Source organism: Pteropus medius, unplaced genomic scaffold (assembly GCF_902729225.1).
Source record: "Pteropus medius unplaced genomic scaffold, Ma_sr-lr_union100, whole genome shotgun sequence".
In the NCBI taxonomy this organism is placed as follows: Eukaryota; Metazoa; Chordata; class Mammalia; order Chiroptera; family Pteropodidae; genus Pteropus; species Pteropus medius.
Window position 1 is genome coordinate 7,358,850 of NW_024351073.1, and position 17,246 is coordinate 7,376,095.

A 17,246-nucleotide genomic window follows, 5' to 3' on the forward strand; every position below is an offset into this window, starting at 1 on the left:
GATAGATAGGAATTATGCCAGAGACTTGAGCTACAAAGGTGTGTGATGACACCCTAGGGGCTCATGGTCCACTGGGGAGAGCAGATGTAAACAGCTAACGTGTGATACTGGAGTACAGTAGAGAGTCCTGTAGGAATACAGGAAGGGCCTTAAACAACCTCTAAAACAAGGGACTCTGACAGGTTAAGTTGTCCAAGTTCACATAACTTGTAACTGGCAGCAGTATTTGTACCTGGACTGATTTCAAAGCCACCAGTACCTCAGGTGTCACTTTGCGATGATGGTGCCACTCATTACCTGTGCCTGCTCCAGATGGGGCAATGCTGTAGAGGGTGAATGGTGCTGCTGGGCAGATCTCAGTGTAGTTTCTGTTCAAAAGCTGGATTTCAAGCTTAGTTCCAACTTTGACTTCATCCCTGTCTCTCCCTCCTTGAGTAATCAGAGTCATATCTGAAGTGCTGTTACATAACCTCATTAGGCCAAGCCGACACAGGCTTTCCCCCTTTCTAATGATCCCGTTTTCATTAACCTGCTCTGTGGTAAGGCTGAGGCCTGGGGGAAGTGCTTGGGAGGGGTTTCACAATAACAGTGAATTGATTGGAGAGGACATACATTTGTCATGCTCTGGCTGATGCACGAGGGACTTTTTTGCTGGAAGTCACCCATAAATCAGCAATGTCAAAAATGATAAGGATAACCCTAGATTCTATGAAAGTAATTTATAAGTCTAGGGGTAGCAACTTCTAAACATTGTCTACATTAGAGGTTTAGCATCACAAATTCTAGCTTTATTTATAACCAGGCAGGAGGCAAGTGTAAAGAGGAAAGCAAGCTGGGGCAGGCTTTGATTTCTCTGACCCCCCGCTGCCTGATTACACAGGAGCACAGGTTTTAAAAGTAAATAGATGCTTATACCAAGTGCAGAAAAAAAAATTTAAATTATGAGCCCTGTTATTTCTTCCCTTATGGGAAGGACCTGCCTTCTTTGAATAAATTGAAATTCCATCATTAAATAAAAAAGTAGAACCTAATGTGTGGTTTAAAAAAAAAAAATCCGTATTTAGGAGAGGCATAAGAGCAGTTGAGACCTAGAATAGCTGTCACAGGATATTCTAATTAGGGCTGAGTTTGGAAATGACAGCCAATGTGTACTGAATGGTTGTTGTACTAAGGGCTTTATATGTTTTATTCCTCACAATATTCTGATGAATTAAGTCCTTTTATTGTAAAATTAGAAGCTGAGGCATGGAAAAGGGGACACTCGAGTCAGGCAGTAGCCCTGTGGAGCTCTCCCTTACCACTAGCTCTACTCTATTTCAGTCATAATACTTCTTGTCTCACTCTTGGCATGATTCGCATCAACTGAGGTGCTTAGGCTTCCAAATAGTGCTGATGGCTGATTGATAGGCTTCAGAGATCTGCTTGCTGTTGAAGAATATTTTCGAGTTAGAGAAACGGCAGGTATGTTATAGCTGGAGGTCAGCTAAGTATTCAACAAGGGCAGGTCTTCAAAGAAAGTGAAACTGTGTAGCCTCAGCCCCCTCTCCCCCTCTGTAATGGGGTCATGCTTCTGAATCACAGGAAACAAACTCACATATGCTAATGTATGAAATGCCAGTTTACTAATCTGCAATGTACTAATTTGCAGTGGTAAGATGCATCCTTCCAGTGAGTGACCAGAATATTCACTGTTCAGAGCACTCACTCCTAAAAATCAAGGTTCGCGGAAACTTTAGACACTACATTTGTGAACTCAAATGAGAATAAAGGGGAAGAATGGCTGTGATGTTTGGAATCCCAGGAGTACAGCTGGAACTACAAAACCAGAGGCAGCCCAGGACCAGTTAGTTCAGAAGCACTACGAGGGTGCTGCAACTCAGGATGACCGGGCAGTACAGCACAGTCCAAAACCTAATATTTACATGGCCGATCCTCATGTATCTCAAGCATTTCTGAAAGATGTCCAACAAAAACTTGTTTCATGAAAATGCTTTCTCTTAAGATGTATGCTGAATGAGAGAATCTTGTGCTAAGAAACATACCACTGACGATAAACTATTGGCAGCATAATGGATGTATTACCAGAAATCCAGGGCCACTACTGCTAAAATAAATATTTGTAAAGAATATATAAGGAATGAAGGACTCTGACCAAGAGCTCCCTGAGAACCTAGAACATTTAAAGACTTCAAAACTATGGCCTATGCTGACATTTAAGTCACATTAAAAAGAAAAGCTGCTCAAAATTCCATACTTCAGTAATTTCCGTACATAATCCAAAAAATACTGTATTGTGGTATTCCTCATTAGAACACATATGAAGGATGTCTTGAGAAACTAAACATCTATTTGAAATGCACAGACACATAATTTACTAAGTTGGTTCTAGTCAACTAGTAGGGACTGAATTTTATTCTTCCAAGAGAATTACAGAGTATGAGGACTAAAGAATCCGAGTGTTGCTAAAAAGGAAATTGATGCCCTTTTATTAAAACAATGCTGAAGCATATTAGTGATCATGGGAATTGTAAAAAATAACTAAACCAGATTCATAAGATCAATGCTACGAACATACTGAGATCATATACCATTAGTGCTATAGTTTGATTTTAAACTTTTAGAAACTCAACATACACCTTATTTCTTTAGAACACAAAATTAATTTACTCATAAAAGTAACATCTATTTACAGAATTATAATAAAATTTTTCAAAATTAAAAAATAAACAGCACTATTTTGCAATACTGATTTTACAGACAAATAAAGCTTTTGGAACGAATGTTCCATCAAAATGGAAAGATGAATCGGTCTGCTTTGCTTTTCATAACAAATAAACATTCATACTATCAGTCTTGGGAAATCAAGGTGGTGACAAGAAAAATTCACTGGAAAATAGAATCATTGGAAAAATGAGTTCTGATGCCATCTAGTGAGTGGCAGTGGTAATGTGACCTTGGGTATTAGCCATAAAGTTAGGTAACACACTATCATTTGTTACATGCAACTCTACAGGTAGGTACACATGTGGTCACGGCCTGAAGGTTACATGAAAAATACCTACTGTGTTAGGATTGAGGAATAATGGATTTTTTTTTCTTTAAATGCCATCCTACCTTTTAAAGGAAATCAAGTAGGTAGTTAAAAATGATTCCTGAACATGAGGGATACTGAAAACGGGAAGACTTCAGCAAATTAAGGATTGAAAAGCTCCATAATTAAGAGTGACTCAGGGTCTCTTATGGGGAGGCTGGAGGAAGGCAGTATTGTAGGCTAGAATTAAGAATTTAACTTTTTCCTCTACTATTTAAAGAGCTGGTTTATTTGAAAAAAAAGTGTCTACTCTGACTGCCAATAAAGTGGCATCTAGGAATTATGATAATCAATGCCCACACCAACCATCCTGGAGGCACAAAAAACCCAGAAGGGCTTTTCCGATTAGCAAATGACAAAGTTAACTTTTGTTTGGTTTACTCAAATAGGTCTCCTTAATACCAACAATGCTGAGAGCATTTAACAAGAGCTGGGCCACAGTCCCAACAGTCTTGGAGAGGTAGACTTCCTGCAACATTTTCATGGACTGGCAAAGTTTATTATTATTATTTTTTTGGTAGTAGCTTTTGAGAATGTTACTTTCCTATAAGGCCAGGGTGCTCTAAGTACTATGAACATACCTAATACATGTGTGTTGTTGTCCTTTCCTTCCTAGCATTTTTTTTCAATCCATAATTTGTTTCCCACCCTGTCCCTCAAGAGGGCAGGGGCCTTGTCTAGTCTGTTCATTACCATACACTCAGCACTTAATTGATTGGTGCATATAAGTACTCAATAAATATTAGTTGGTTGAGTGAATAAATTAACGAACGAATCTCATACAGTCCAACTGACCTAGGGAAAAAAGGGGAAAAGAGGGGAAAAAAACACCTCACAAAGTGAAGACAATTATAGAAAGGAAGAAAGATCAGCAATAGTTCCATCAACTGGGTGTAGACTTGATGCCAAAAAATTGCCATCATTCAACAACTGATGATACCTGAAAGATTTTAAGTGGCAGTTGACATAAAAACGAAGTGTTTTCTGGAAGACTCATTTACAAATAAATTAGTGAAAACCCTGTTACTACATCAGGATGTAATAGCTTAGTGTTTTGTTGTTTCAAGATGGCGAAGACTCTGATGAATACACCAGATGAATGTCTAAGGTCCCATAGAGGGAGTGTAGCATGTTGAGGACTTTTTCTTGAATGGTGTCAACTTGCTCAGAAGGACAGTAATCATCTAGACTTGACCTGGAACCAAGAAGAGAAAGAAAAATACACATAAATAGGATGAAATCATACTGTGTAGTGAGGAAAAGCCTGCATGTGTTGATTTCAATGTGAAAAAGAAATGAAAGTATGTTGAATTTTGGAATAACAGTTGAAAGCTACTAAACATTTACTCTAGGTCAGACATATTACACGAATTATGTATTTTTGTCTTCTGACCCTATGAAAGAGTTACATTTACCTTCCCTTTAAAGGAATTTGCAATAGAGAAAGATTAACCTGCAGGGGTCACACTGCCCGTTATCTATTAAGTGCTGGTGACAGGATACAAAACCATATAGCATGTCCTCAAAGCCTGAGTGCTTAATCACTGGACTGCTTGGGAATACTAGGGCTTATTATCTTAGTGACTGGGCATCCTTATCATTCTTTTATTATGTGTATATTCAGGCTAGAAATTATAAAGGTGGAGGCTAACTGATTAAAAAGGGTTCTGCTTCTAAAAACAATCTGTTAACTATGCGGTGTATAGGACTGTCCAAAATGAAATGTGAGGATGTGCTGGTGTTGGGATTAGTTTCCTAGGTAGTACTGAGAAAGAGCCAAGTGGGATGCGGCAGAAATCGGTATTTTGGGAGTCTGTCTAGATCACCAACGACAACTTGAGTGTCCAGGCAGTTTTCCAGAAGTGTCTGAAAAACTTCTAATAAATTCATTTCATTCTCTGGTGATCAGGTTACTTTTGAAGCTTGATGTAAACATTTAACATATAACCAAATGATACAGAGCAATTTAAAGTTATTAAATATTGTCTAACATATAAAGACCTACTTTAATATATAAAAGATTTATTTATAACAAATAAAGGAGTACTTAAATGTTTCCAAAAACATTTCTGGCCCCTTTAACAGTATTAGAGTGGTTCCTGATGGGAGCTTTTTCCAAGAGGGAGTTGTGGAAATCTGTAGGTACATATCTGATTGTAAATCACAATTAAGGGGCAAAGGCAAGAGGGCAGGGCTGCGAGAATGCGTGTAATATGCAGTATAGTCCTGCAATATAAATATGAATAACTATCTTGTGTCCTGCATATTTTCCAAAGTCCACAGAGCACTCACATAAGTGAACAACCTGTTTCCTGTTTTTAGTTTTTCTGAACCTAGAATTTAACTCTTCAACATATGAATGAAGTTTTTTTTGAAAATGGATTCAATATGATCTGAATTTTCCAGAAATGCAACTAACTACTCTGTTAATTGAGAAAAGACTGGACTTTAAGTTCAGGACTTTACCAAGAGGTTGTTTTGACTAGAAAAACCATGTCACTATGGCACTGTTCATAGTATTTGGCCCATATTACATGTGAGTATCTGTCTGCATTCGTAACTATTACATCTAGTGACTCTTTGTAAAGATGAAATTCTAGTGTGGAATTTTCATACATATTACTTTTTTATCAATTATTTTCACTTCTCCTTCATGTTGCAATATTTTGTGTGTGTATAAATATAAATATAAATATAAATATAAATATAAATATAAATATAAATATAAATATAAATATATATATATATATATATATATATATATATATATATATATATTTAAATAAGTAAGTTATTGCTATAGACTAAATGTGTCCTCCCCAAACTCATATGTTGGAATCTAATCCCCAAGGTGATCATAGCTGGTGAGGCCTTTGGGAGGTGATTAGGTGATGAGAGTAGACTCCTCCTGAATGAGATTAGTGCTTTTATAAAAGAGGTCCAAGAGCTCCTTCAGTCCTTCCACCATGTGACGTTACAGGGAGAAGGCGGCTGTTTATGAACTAGGAATCAGGTCCTCACGCTGACACTGAATCTGCTGGTGCCTTCACTTTGAACTTCTCAGCCTCCAGGACTGTAAGAAATAAATCTGTTGTTTATAAGCACCAGGTCTATGGCATTTTTGTTACTGCAGTCTGAATGGACTAAGACAATTATATTATCTACATATTATGTATAATATCTACATATGTTTAAATTATGTGTGCAGGAGGCTAGATTATCTATGAATTTTGTTTTAGGATGGTAAAAGATTGTTATGTCTGCCACAAAATACTATTTGCATAAGTATTTAAAGTACTTATTTTAGAACCTTATAGTTCTATAGAAAACTAGCCCAAAGATTAACAGAGAAAAAGATAAATTGTTATAACTATTCAGTACATTACTATGTTCAAATTTAAAACATGGCAGCAGCTAAATATTCCTCTGTGGAACACAGAAATGAAATTCTTGTGTTCATCTGAATATTATCACCAACTTCAAAAACAAGTTGTCTGCCAATCATTACTAATAGGAAAGAGGAAAAAACATCTGAAATTCGAGCTTAGTAGGAAAAAAATTGAAAAGAATTATTGTTTTAGTAATCATCAGAATCATCTACAGAGACTGTATTAATTTCCAAGTGCGGCTATAACAAATTACCACAAATTTAGCGGCTTAAAGTAACACCAATTATCTTACAGTTTTGTTGGAGGTCAGAAGTCCTAAAACAAAGGTGCTGGCAGGGCTGCATTTTCTTCTCCAGGCTCTAGGCAAGAATGTTTCCTTGCTTTTCCAGCTTCTAGAGGCTGCCTGCATTCATTCCTTAGCTCGGGTCACATCTTCCATATTCAAAGCTAATAGCCTAGCATCTTCTCACCTTTCTGATTCTGACCCTACTGCCTTCCTTTTACAAGGACCCCTCATTACACTGAGCCCACACAGATAATCCAGGATAATCCCCCATTTCAAGATCCTTGAGTTAATCAACATCCACAAAGTCTATTTTGCCCCATAAACCAATATATTCACAGGTCCTAGAGACTGGGATGTAGACATCTTTGGTGGGTCATCATCATTCAGGCTATCACACTTACCTTGCAATTGTCACAAGAGTAGGTTTTGGTAAATTTTTCAGTAAATAATACACAGACTGAATAAGATACTCAATTTCTTGTTCTGTGCTGATATGGTGAGGAAGTTCTGAATAATCACAGGTTAGACCAGCCTGGTGAACCTAAAAACAAGACAATTACAAATTAAACTGTAAGGCTTTGTTATTTTTAATAACACTTTAACCATTAATAGCCTTGCTGACAAATCTTTTAATATTTTTGTGAAATGGGATTGTCTTTTCCTTAATAATTTCTGTGCCACAGAAGTTATCAATTTTCTCAAGTTTTAAAGAACTGGCCTATACACCCGATTGGGCCTGATACATTTAGTAGAAATAATTCTTTAACTACTTCTTTATGTTATGATTATGGATTCATTCAGTTTCTATCTTTACTTGAGTCTACTTTGACACTTCACATTTCCTAGAGAATTATCCACTTCATCTAAATTCTAAAAGCTGATATAAAACTGTATACACCTTACTGTTTCCTTCCAACTTATTATTTATTTTTTAAATACATGCACCCAGTACTACACTCCAAGTTTCAAGAGGATACAAGGGAAAGTCTTCCTCCTACCTTATTTAACCTACGGTTACCAGTTTCTTGTGTATCCTTATGCATAAGCACATCCTGCTGATATCTATCTATCTTTCTATTTATATATATCTTAAATGTAAACAACTGGTGTTTCAGTCTTAGTGTTAAACTAAAATGCCTGAAAGCTAGAAGCGGCTCACAAACTGACATTTTGCAGCTTCTGCTTTAAAGTTTTGAAAACTGGAACTCAAACATGTCACAGTTTTGCCTAGCGTACATAAGTGCAAAGCATGGAAAAAACACTAATCTGCTACTTTATTGGAGGCTCTGGATAAACATCAAAGATTTAATTGGCAGTGATCTGTCAATGTAGTAAAATGACAGACTGCATGTTCTTTTCTACTAAAATGATTAGAATAGTATTTTAATCCTTCAGCTATAAGCACATCATATTTGATCATATAATCTGCAACTGAGCCCATGCCATCCCTTAACAAATAATGTACAACACCCATCCCCAATCACCAGAAAATCCAGATGTAATGCAATGACTAAAGTAGACCTGCATGAACACACAGTCATTAATATTACATGAGCTCGAAGCATTTTTAAACCCTATGACTTCTAATTCTTTCATACTTAATAATTGCCATTAAATAGAAGAGTGAGTCTTAGATTAGCTACGATTTAACCAAAATATTATTTTGCTGGTATTTTTTATTCTTGTAAAGTTAGCATTAAATCAATATATAACCTTCAGTTCAAATAAGGTGGTTTGATTGTATTCCATGACTAGATAAAACATTAAAACAAAAACACAATTTACTGAAGTAAAAGAAGCACCAGAAGTAAAAGAACAGAAGACTTGGAGGTCTCAGCTCTGGCACAAAAATCTGAGAAAACACATTTGAACCTCGAATGGGAAAATTTATGCTTCAAAGACTGCAGAATGCTATAAAAACAAAAGAAATTATCATTAAAGATATTCTCTTTTTGTCAAAGCCAGTTACACAGCTAATATAGTAAAAATGCACTCGCCAGAGTGCCTTCTTTAGTCTTTCTGTTTGGTTTTTATAATCAGAAAAGTGTAGAGAGAAAAGGGGTAAAGGAGTAAAAAAAAAACAAAAAAAGGATCAATAAAGAACAACTTTAGAAATTGTATACTTTTCCCCCCAGCACTTTAGCATGTTTTTCTAAGAAGACTGAAAAAGTGTTCTAACTTCTGAAAAGTGTGTAATTTTTTCATTTCTTTTTCTTTTAAAAGATAATTCTTTCACATTTCCCAGGAACACAAAAAAAGTAATCATTTTAACAAAAGCATATTTTTCTACCCAGAATAATGCCTTTGGAAAGGATCAATTTTATACTTTATTTATTTAATTCTTTTTTCCCCCAATTTTATACTTTAACATAAAATATTTACCATTTCATAGTCTGGCACTTCCATCCGTTTTTTCAAACTCTGTACAAGTGGAACTAGTGATTCCATTCTGGAAAAAAGCCACCCCTCAATTAAACATCACACCACCTCAACCAAAATTATAGTAGCCAATGATACAGTACCCTTAAAATTTCCCATTAACAATATGTTTAATGATTCTTGGAAATGAAAGATAAAACTGTTCAAGTATCTTAAAATAATAAGAAATAAATGTTCCATGTTGTTTTCTTACCTAAAAAGTTACAGAATGTATTAAAGATTTAAAATTAGCACCTGAGTAACTGAGATTTTCCTTTTCTTTAAAAATGAAAGTTCTATGACTTTGAAATATCATTTTGAAAATCCAATTTCATAAAAAAAATACATTTTGATCAGCAAGATCAAAGCATTTAGTGACAAAAGATGTTTCCTGAAGGTTAAAAAAAATTTAAGGTCATATTTACTGACGTATACAATTACAACTGGAAAAGTTCTATATACCATTTGATATAATAACGACAGGGGTTTTAAGTTATTTAATTTAGATGGAATTCTTTGGAAGCCCTGATTAATTAATAATTCTAGTATTTCAATACCTCCTCCACCAACATCCACTCATCTGCTGAAGGGAAAAAAGAAAAAAGAAAAAAGGAGGCATGGAGGCCTGTCTATCCACTCATCCTGTTATTTCTCCCTTTTTATTAGTGACCCTTGCTGGGCTTCCGGGCTCCGATCACCAACCTCTTCTACCTCCTTCATGCTGAGGGCCTGGCCCTTAAGTTTGGAGAGAATTTTCTTGCTGTCTCACTCACTTTTCCCTTGTGCTATTGTTTTCCTCCCAGTTCCAAACACAGTCTAAACTCACCACTGTTTGTGGTTTCTATGTTCTTTTAAAAGTCTGACAGAACTCCTTGCAGATGATGAGGAGCTACCTGGGCACGTGCAGCAGGTACAGTGGGTTTCAGTGGAATAGGTGGTCCTATCTATGAGCTAGATTCAGGATTCTGAGGTTTTCAGGCTAGTTTTTTGTTTTAAGTTTTAAACTTGGCTTGAGACTTCAAAAAAAAAAAATCACAAAATAGTAGGTATTCTTCAGTATTTCCAGAAAGAATTATGTTCTATGACTTATTTCTATATCTCCCTCTTCTGTCATAATTCCATAAAAAGGGAATCATTTTTAGAATTATCTCCCTATACTAAAGAGAACACGCATTGACTGATGTTAGAGTGCTTAGTTAATACTTACTGATGTAATTAATACTATTATGGTTTATTCTTCCAAACCACTGCTTTTCTTAGTGATAATAAAGTTTTATATTTTATTTCAGGGAAGTTTCTGAATATTTTATTTTTAAGTAAAAATTACTGAATATTTTGAATAGGTAATACATACACATAGCAAAAGAAGATATTTCTCCCTCATATACTTCATCATTTAGCCATACAATTCCTCTCCCCAGAAATAACTGCTTTTCTAGTTTCTTCTGTATTATTCTAGAGATCCGATGAATTTTTTCCAATACCATGACATAACAAATCCTAGTGGCCTGAAGTATGATGATTCTAACTCTCCATTTTACATTGCTATCTTATGACTGATTTCTTACATTTACATTGTGGAGAATAATCTCTTTTGGTTTGTGGGAGATTGATTTGAAAATAAACTAGTTCTGATATTCTACGCTCGTGGGGAACAGAAGTTTGTATCTGATACTTTTAGCTTCCTGACTTTTTGAGTTTGTATAATTTAAAGAATTATTTTAGAGAGAAGTAACTGTATTATTTATGTAAATATTCTTTCAAACTAGCTTTAATACTAAAAGCATTCTAAAGGTATTCTTTACCCCACCCCCAAATCAACACATGCTGACATGCTCCAAAAGAACTTTTCTCTCTATTTTCAAGGTAGGTTAACTCTGAGACAACTAGCCAAATAAACGACCTGATGAAAAACACAGCTTTCAAATCTTTCTCCCTGATGCCACAGGCAGCTTGAAAATAAAACCCTTCTACTTGTAGTTGGGCTATCCTTAAAAGGAGGCGAGTTTTCACATAATAATTTACCTGTCTAGTAACCTACTTTTCTATTGATAGGTTAATTTTTTTTTTCTTATTCTACTTAGAACAGGGACTGTCTTACCCATCTTTAATCTTCCATAAAACTTAGCATCATTTTATATATAGTAGGGGCATAGCTACTGCACAATGACTAAAAGCATACCAACTTACTGGGTGATTTTGGGCAACTTAACCTCTGTGCCTTAGTTTTCTCATCTATAAAATAGACTTAATAATGAAGCCATGAGATTTTTATAAGGGAAAAAAAAAAGATTGTTATAAGGAATAAATGAAATAATGCAAGGAAAAAAATCTTAGAATTATATTGGGTGCATAGAAAATACTCAATAAATGTTACTGTTAGTAAATGTGTGTTCAAATTTAATACTAATTTAAAAAAAGCAACTTAAGAGTCAATAGTAGAAATATAGGACAAAAATATAGTAGAGTTGGAGAAAAAAATGTTTGAGGGTCTTACCCAGGGTTTGAAGCCCATTTCTGGACAGTTTCTTCATCATCGCCATCACACAAATCAGCAAAAGTAGCTTCTAAATCTTCTAACTGATGTATTCTAGTATCAACACAATCTACCAAATCTTCCTTTAAATGAACAGAAAAGCTGAGATTATAGCTATTCTTCCAAAAAACAAGTGCAATCCCATTACAATAAAAATCTCAGTTCAATTAGTTAAAACATGATTTTTAGCTACTAATCATGGGGTGCCCCAATAAACACACACACGCACACAAAGATTTTGGAAAGTTGTTTGAGAGTACTGTAGTAAGCCGAAAGATATTATTAGATATGTGAATAATAGCTAAAAACCAAAAGAAATAAATGGAGGATACCTCTGTTGGGTTGGTGTCAGGCTTTTTAAATTGGTAGAGCTCTTGTAGGATTTTGTACTCCTCCTAAAAACAAAACAAAAAAATCCATACACTAGAAAAAAATTAGTTTTTTCAATGAAATGCTTTAAGTGAAAAATGGCTGTGATACAATGAAAAAACGTCTTACACAATCATTTAAAGATTCGTCTGGGAAAATCAGGCAAAATGTATAATTAAGATTTCATTGTACATATTATTTCTTCAGGTTAACTCTATCTATCTGGACATGACAAGAATGTATAAAAAATAACTATGGAAGAAGACTTGGTGGCTAATGGATAATGAGAAAAAAATGTTTCTAATAATAGTCCACTCTAAAAATGAATATATCCCAGATTTTAACTATTTATAGGAAAAACAAATATCTTTAATAACAACAATACAACTCTCCATGTTCACTTTGCAGCCCTTTCCCTAGCCACAGAAGAGAATTCTGGAGAAAAATACTGGAGGCAGATACAATGGAAGAAGGACACCGGCTACACATAGACTTTGCAGAAGACTGTCTCTCCTTATTTATCACAGTTACATAGCCTCATCATGGGTGGGTCTATCTGGCCCCAAAGATCCTATTAAGGAATACTTAATTATTAGAACAAGGTTATATGTAAGAGCTAAAATTCATTAAGCACAATACCATGGCACTATCCTCACCATAATAATCCCGTGAGCTGGGTATGATTATAATTTGATTTTATACTTAAAGAAACTGCAGGTCAGAAAGGTTAAGGAACTTTCCCATGATCATACAGCTAATAAGCAGAAGTCACAAACAGAATTTAACTGACTTCTGAACATGCTTTTAAAAAAAGGTAAACAACCGATTTGCTTTACAATATTAAAAAAATAGCTATTAAATGATAAAGTATAATATATGCTTTTTTCAAAAAGCTCCATAGTACCAAAGGGTATAAAAGGATATAAAAATCTCCACTTTCCCAGGTTTTCTGATAGCAATGGAAAAGGAGTGAAGCCACTAGGTTTCTTATACAACTTTTTAGAAATTTTCATTGCAAATATTTGGTGACTATGTCTGTAGGATAAACTCCAAAGGTCAGGTTCTTCATCTTCTAGGTATGCCCATTCCTCAAGTTTTCTAAGCATTTTTAAGGTCAATTCATAATTCTGAGCTGGCAGTTATAGTCACAGTAGAAAAGAAATAGAGGGCATTTTTTTCTCCCTTATTTCCAAGTTGGGAGAGTACATTAGGTCCATATTATACTAAATCCTCAAATCTCACATATTTTTGGTTAGTCCCTAGGCAAGGTCTTTGATAATTTATTAGATAAATCACAATAGCTTCTGATATGTATACAGAATAAGGACTGTAAAGTACAGCATTATTATAAATCAAATAGTGAATGTTGGCAGAAAAAAAGTTAATTAGAATCTCCCAAAATAGACCTGAGACAACTTTCTGAATGTTAAAGTAAGCAGATACATGTGCCCACAAAATGCACCTAGGAATGCTCACTTGGATTATGAATTTATCAGTTTCTTAACTGCATGGTTGTATCTCAGATTGTACACTAATATTGTCTGGTGATTTGCATGGAAGATCTGATGAGGTACCCTAAGAATCACAGGCCTGAATCATTAGCTAAAATAGTATATATGTAATTATGTACCTCATTCTTTGGTGAGAAATTTGTCACATAGGGTTTTATGGACATAAAAAACTTCTGGAAAGATATCCCCCAAAACTGGCCATAATATTTGTTTCTGAGGTAAAAAACTGAGGGAATGAAGATGTGGTAAAAGAGCAACATTCTTTAATCTACACACTTTCTTCCACTATATGATTTTATTTTTTTCATTCACCCTCGTACCCATTACCACAATAATTGCAAAATAATACTCTTTAGAGCAGGGATCAGCAACCCATGGCCTACAATCTGTTTTTGTATAGCCCTCGAGTTATGAATGGTATATATACTTTTAAAGGGTTTGAAAAAACAATAAGGAAGCATATGTGAGAGACCATATGGGACCCCTAATAAAGTAATTATTATCTGACTCTCTGTAGAAAGTTTGCTGATCCCTGATCTATATATAACTATATATATAAGTCATATAACTCTCAAGATCTGTTTTAAAAATTTACCTGAGTGAACATTTCTTTGAAGGGATTCTTGACTGAAAAAAAATCTAAGTCAATATCTAAAACAAATGCATCCCCTTTCTTCAAAATTTCCAGAATTTCTCGAGTGCTGACTGTAGTCTGGCAATCCTGGCTTTCAGAAGAACATGAACAGGAAGGTTCTAGGCAAGTTTGGGCCCTTTTCTGTGTCACTGTGTTTTTTTCCGGTCCTTCTGAATAAGAGTCACAGTTAGTAGTAGCAGTGTTTTCTGCATCTTCCAGTGCTAGCTTTGGCTTCTTAGCAGAAGACACTGCATCATTTTCTTCTTGACTGTTACAGAGTTTATATGGTTTTACCATAATTACATCCAACTGTAAAGGTTTTTGATTCTCTAGCTGGTCTTCAGTTACATAAAGACCATCACTTAGGAAGTAATGATCTGTACTTGTAACCCTGGATTAGAGGAAAAAACTGTTTTAAAGATGAACGGACAAATTAACTGACATTTCATGTAGCATTTCCATAGTACTACAGAACTATAAGAAAGGACATATTTGACAAAAACAGAGCTGTCTCTAATACTTGTACTTCCTGTTCTTCTGTAGAAATTGTGTTCCTCCAATTTTTAGCTGGGCACACAACTGCCCAAATTAAAGACTAGTCTGTCTTGTTGCTATGTGTGGCCACTTGATTAAGTTCTGGTTAAAGGCTGTCAATGGAAGAGAACTAAAGAGAGCCTTGCTCTCCCTTCCCCACCAACTGGCTATGACACAGAGTGGCAAGCCTACCTTGGACTATGAGGACAAATGCAATCTCTAGAGATGGTGGAGCAAAAAGACAGAAGGAACTGGGATCACCCAAACTACAGAACTGCCACATAGGCCCTGGGCTGTATGCAGCAACTCTAATATGAGAAAGAAATGAATGATCCTGTTTTTAAGCCAGTGCTTTGGATCTCTATCATAGCAGTTGATACTTTATACCAAAAAAAAAAAAAATCACTTAAAAATTACATCTGGAAATAATTTCTTTTAATAAAATTCCCTGACATATTTTAATAAACTTCATATAACCATAAAACTTTAATATGAAAAACAACTTAAAAAAATCTTGTACACGTGTAGAATGCGTTTCATAAGTTGCAGAGTTCAGATTTTAGACATATTGGTATGTTCTTAGCTTTTCAACTATATTATGTCTTGGTAAGTACTATGAATAGTGAAACCAAAAGTTTCTTTCAGAGGCAGACTCTATTCAACTAAAGTAATAGTTAATACTTATTTCCCAACCACCCTATTCTAACATATTGTCTTAAATTTAAAAAGATATAATTTTCCAAAAAAAGATTAATGATGCAATAAACCTAATGCCCAGGCTTATTAAAAACTATACCATCCTAAGGACGACAAAGGCTGTATTTCAGAACTTAAATCTGTATTCTTCTTTAATAATATCTTACTTTGTTCATATTAGTTCAAACACACATACATCTCAGACTGCATACCTATATGTATGTCTTTTCCATAAATTTTTACTTGGATTAAAATTATAAGATAATCAAAATCATTCTAATATCGTTACTACACATTGAGTTTCAAATGTCTATTTCAAATGTTCAAAATTACTTGATTTTACAGAAATCAGTTAGAGGTTAAATTAGGCCTACTCAATGAAGTATTCAATAAAAATCCTACTACTCTTACACATATACCAGTATTATTTCTGATATTTAGTATATGTGGAGCCATATTTACTTTGTATTATATCCTCAATAAATATAATTTTCATGTACACATGACAGTTATTTGTGTAACTGATAAGAACATATGAATTAATTATATCATTAAAGATAAGTCAGAAGTAAAAAATGTCATTTCAACAAGATTATATTTCATTTTCAAAGTATTACCATGTCATCTCACTACCCTTCAGATTATAAAAAGTAATGGTTACACTGCTGAAAACACTTATCCCATCACTAGTGAATTTAAAAATCAAGATTATTCTGATATTTCTAAAAATACTGCAGTGTCACAAGATACACAAAACACTGGTCACATAGTTTATACAACAAAACCAGTTGCACATGTAACTCGTCAGAGTATTCTGTAATTTAGATTACCTAAAGATAACTATATTAATAAAATTAAAACCCAAAATCTACTTTTCAGCCAATGGATTTATTAAAAAAACAAAACGATGAGGTTTTTTTTTTCAGTGCTAATTGTTTTATTCAGCAAACAACAGTTATATTGGAAAGAAACAGTAAAATGTATCATTAAATATATAATTCTAAAAAGTATTTCGATGATTGAATGGAGTTAGTCATCAATGGAGCCAGAATTCTAGAGGATGAAAATTATGTTATTCAAAAAGAAACTTGACCAGCAACTAAATATAAATGTTGTGTGAAGAAGGTCAAAAGGCTTGAAAGCTTGTTTCTGGTGTTTTGAGAATTCTTTTTGGAAGAGTTGAGGCTTAATCTGACCCTATGTGTGTGTAGAGATATTCATAAGTTATTATAGGAATCTAAAATAAGATAGAAGCAATCAACTTCTTACATAGCCATAAATATGAAAAAATTACCTGATTGTTGTGGTAGAAGTGTCTTTGCCTACTAAAAAGTGATGTTTGCCTTCTCTGATCTGCTGAGCCCATGTGGGATGAAGCCATACTACATGAGAAAAATGGCCAGCATAAACTGCAGGCATAATCCAATTCTCAATACTTAATTCTCTGGAAAAGAAATACAGAGGAAGAATGAAAACTATTAGTGATTTTTTTCCAAATGTAATTTAATTCACAATATTTTAAGACAACAGGTCTCAAAGTGTGGCCTAAGAGGCCCTTGCAGGGTTCCTGAGACCTTAACTGAGACTACTAGATAAAAACAATTTTCCTAAAACACTAAGGCATTATTTCCCTTTTCATTGGACTGACATGTGCACAGATGGTACAAAGCAATGGTGGGTTGATGTCCTAAGAGTAATCAAGGCAACAGCACCAAACTTTACTAGTAGTAATTGTATTCCTCACTACCAAGCACTAACACTCCCCCTACCCCCAATCCAAGC

At 34.6% G+C, this 17,246-nt stretch overlaps 1 protein-coding gene across 2 annotated transcripts in view; it reads right to left on the minus strand.

Moving 5' to 3' along the window:
* Positions 1 to 2,451: 2,451 nt before the first annotated feature.
* Positions 2,452 to 17,246, minus strand: part of CUNH5orf22 (chromosome unknown C5orf22 homolog) — a 19,813-nt gene continuing 5,018 nt past the window's right edge. The window contains exons 1-7 of one of the 2 annotated variants that reach the window (XM_039842734.1): positions 16,759 to 16,945; positions 14,196 to 14,625; positions 12,053 to 12,115; positions 11,682 to 11,803; positions 9,149 to 9,215; positions 7,168 to 7,307; positions 2,452 to 4,286 (exon numbers count right to left, since the gene is read on the minus strand). In XM_039842734.1, the coding sequence (XP_039698668.1) occupies positions 4,154 to 4,286; positions 7,168 to 7,307; positions 9,149 to 9,215; positions 11,682 to 11,803; positions 12,053 to 12,115; positions 14,196 to 14,625; positions 16,759 to 16,883 (1,080 nt within the window). In that variant the 5' untranslated portion in view covers positions 16,884 to 16,945 and the 3' untranslated portion in view covers positions 2,452 to 4,153. Of the gene's footprint in view, positions 4,287 to 7,167; positions 7,308 to 9,148; positions 9,216 to 11,681; positions 11,804 to 12,052; positions 12,116 to 14,195; positions 14,626 to 16,758; positions 16,946 to 17,246 lie in introns of those variants that run through there. The other variant, XM_039842735.1, reaches the window with a different exon arrangement.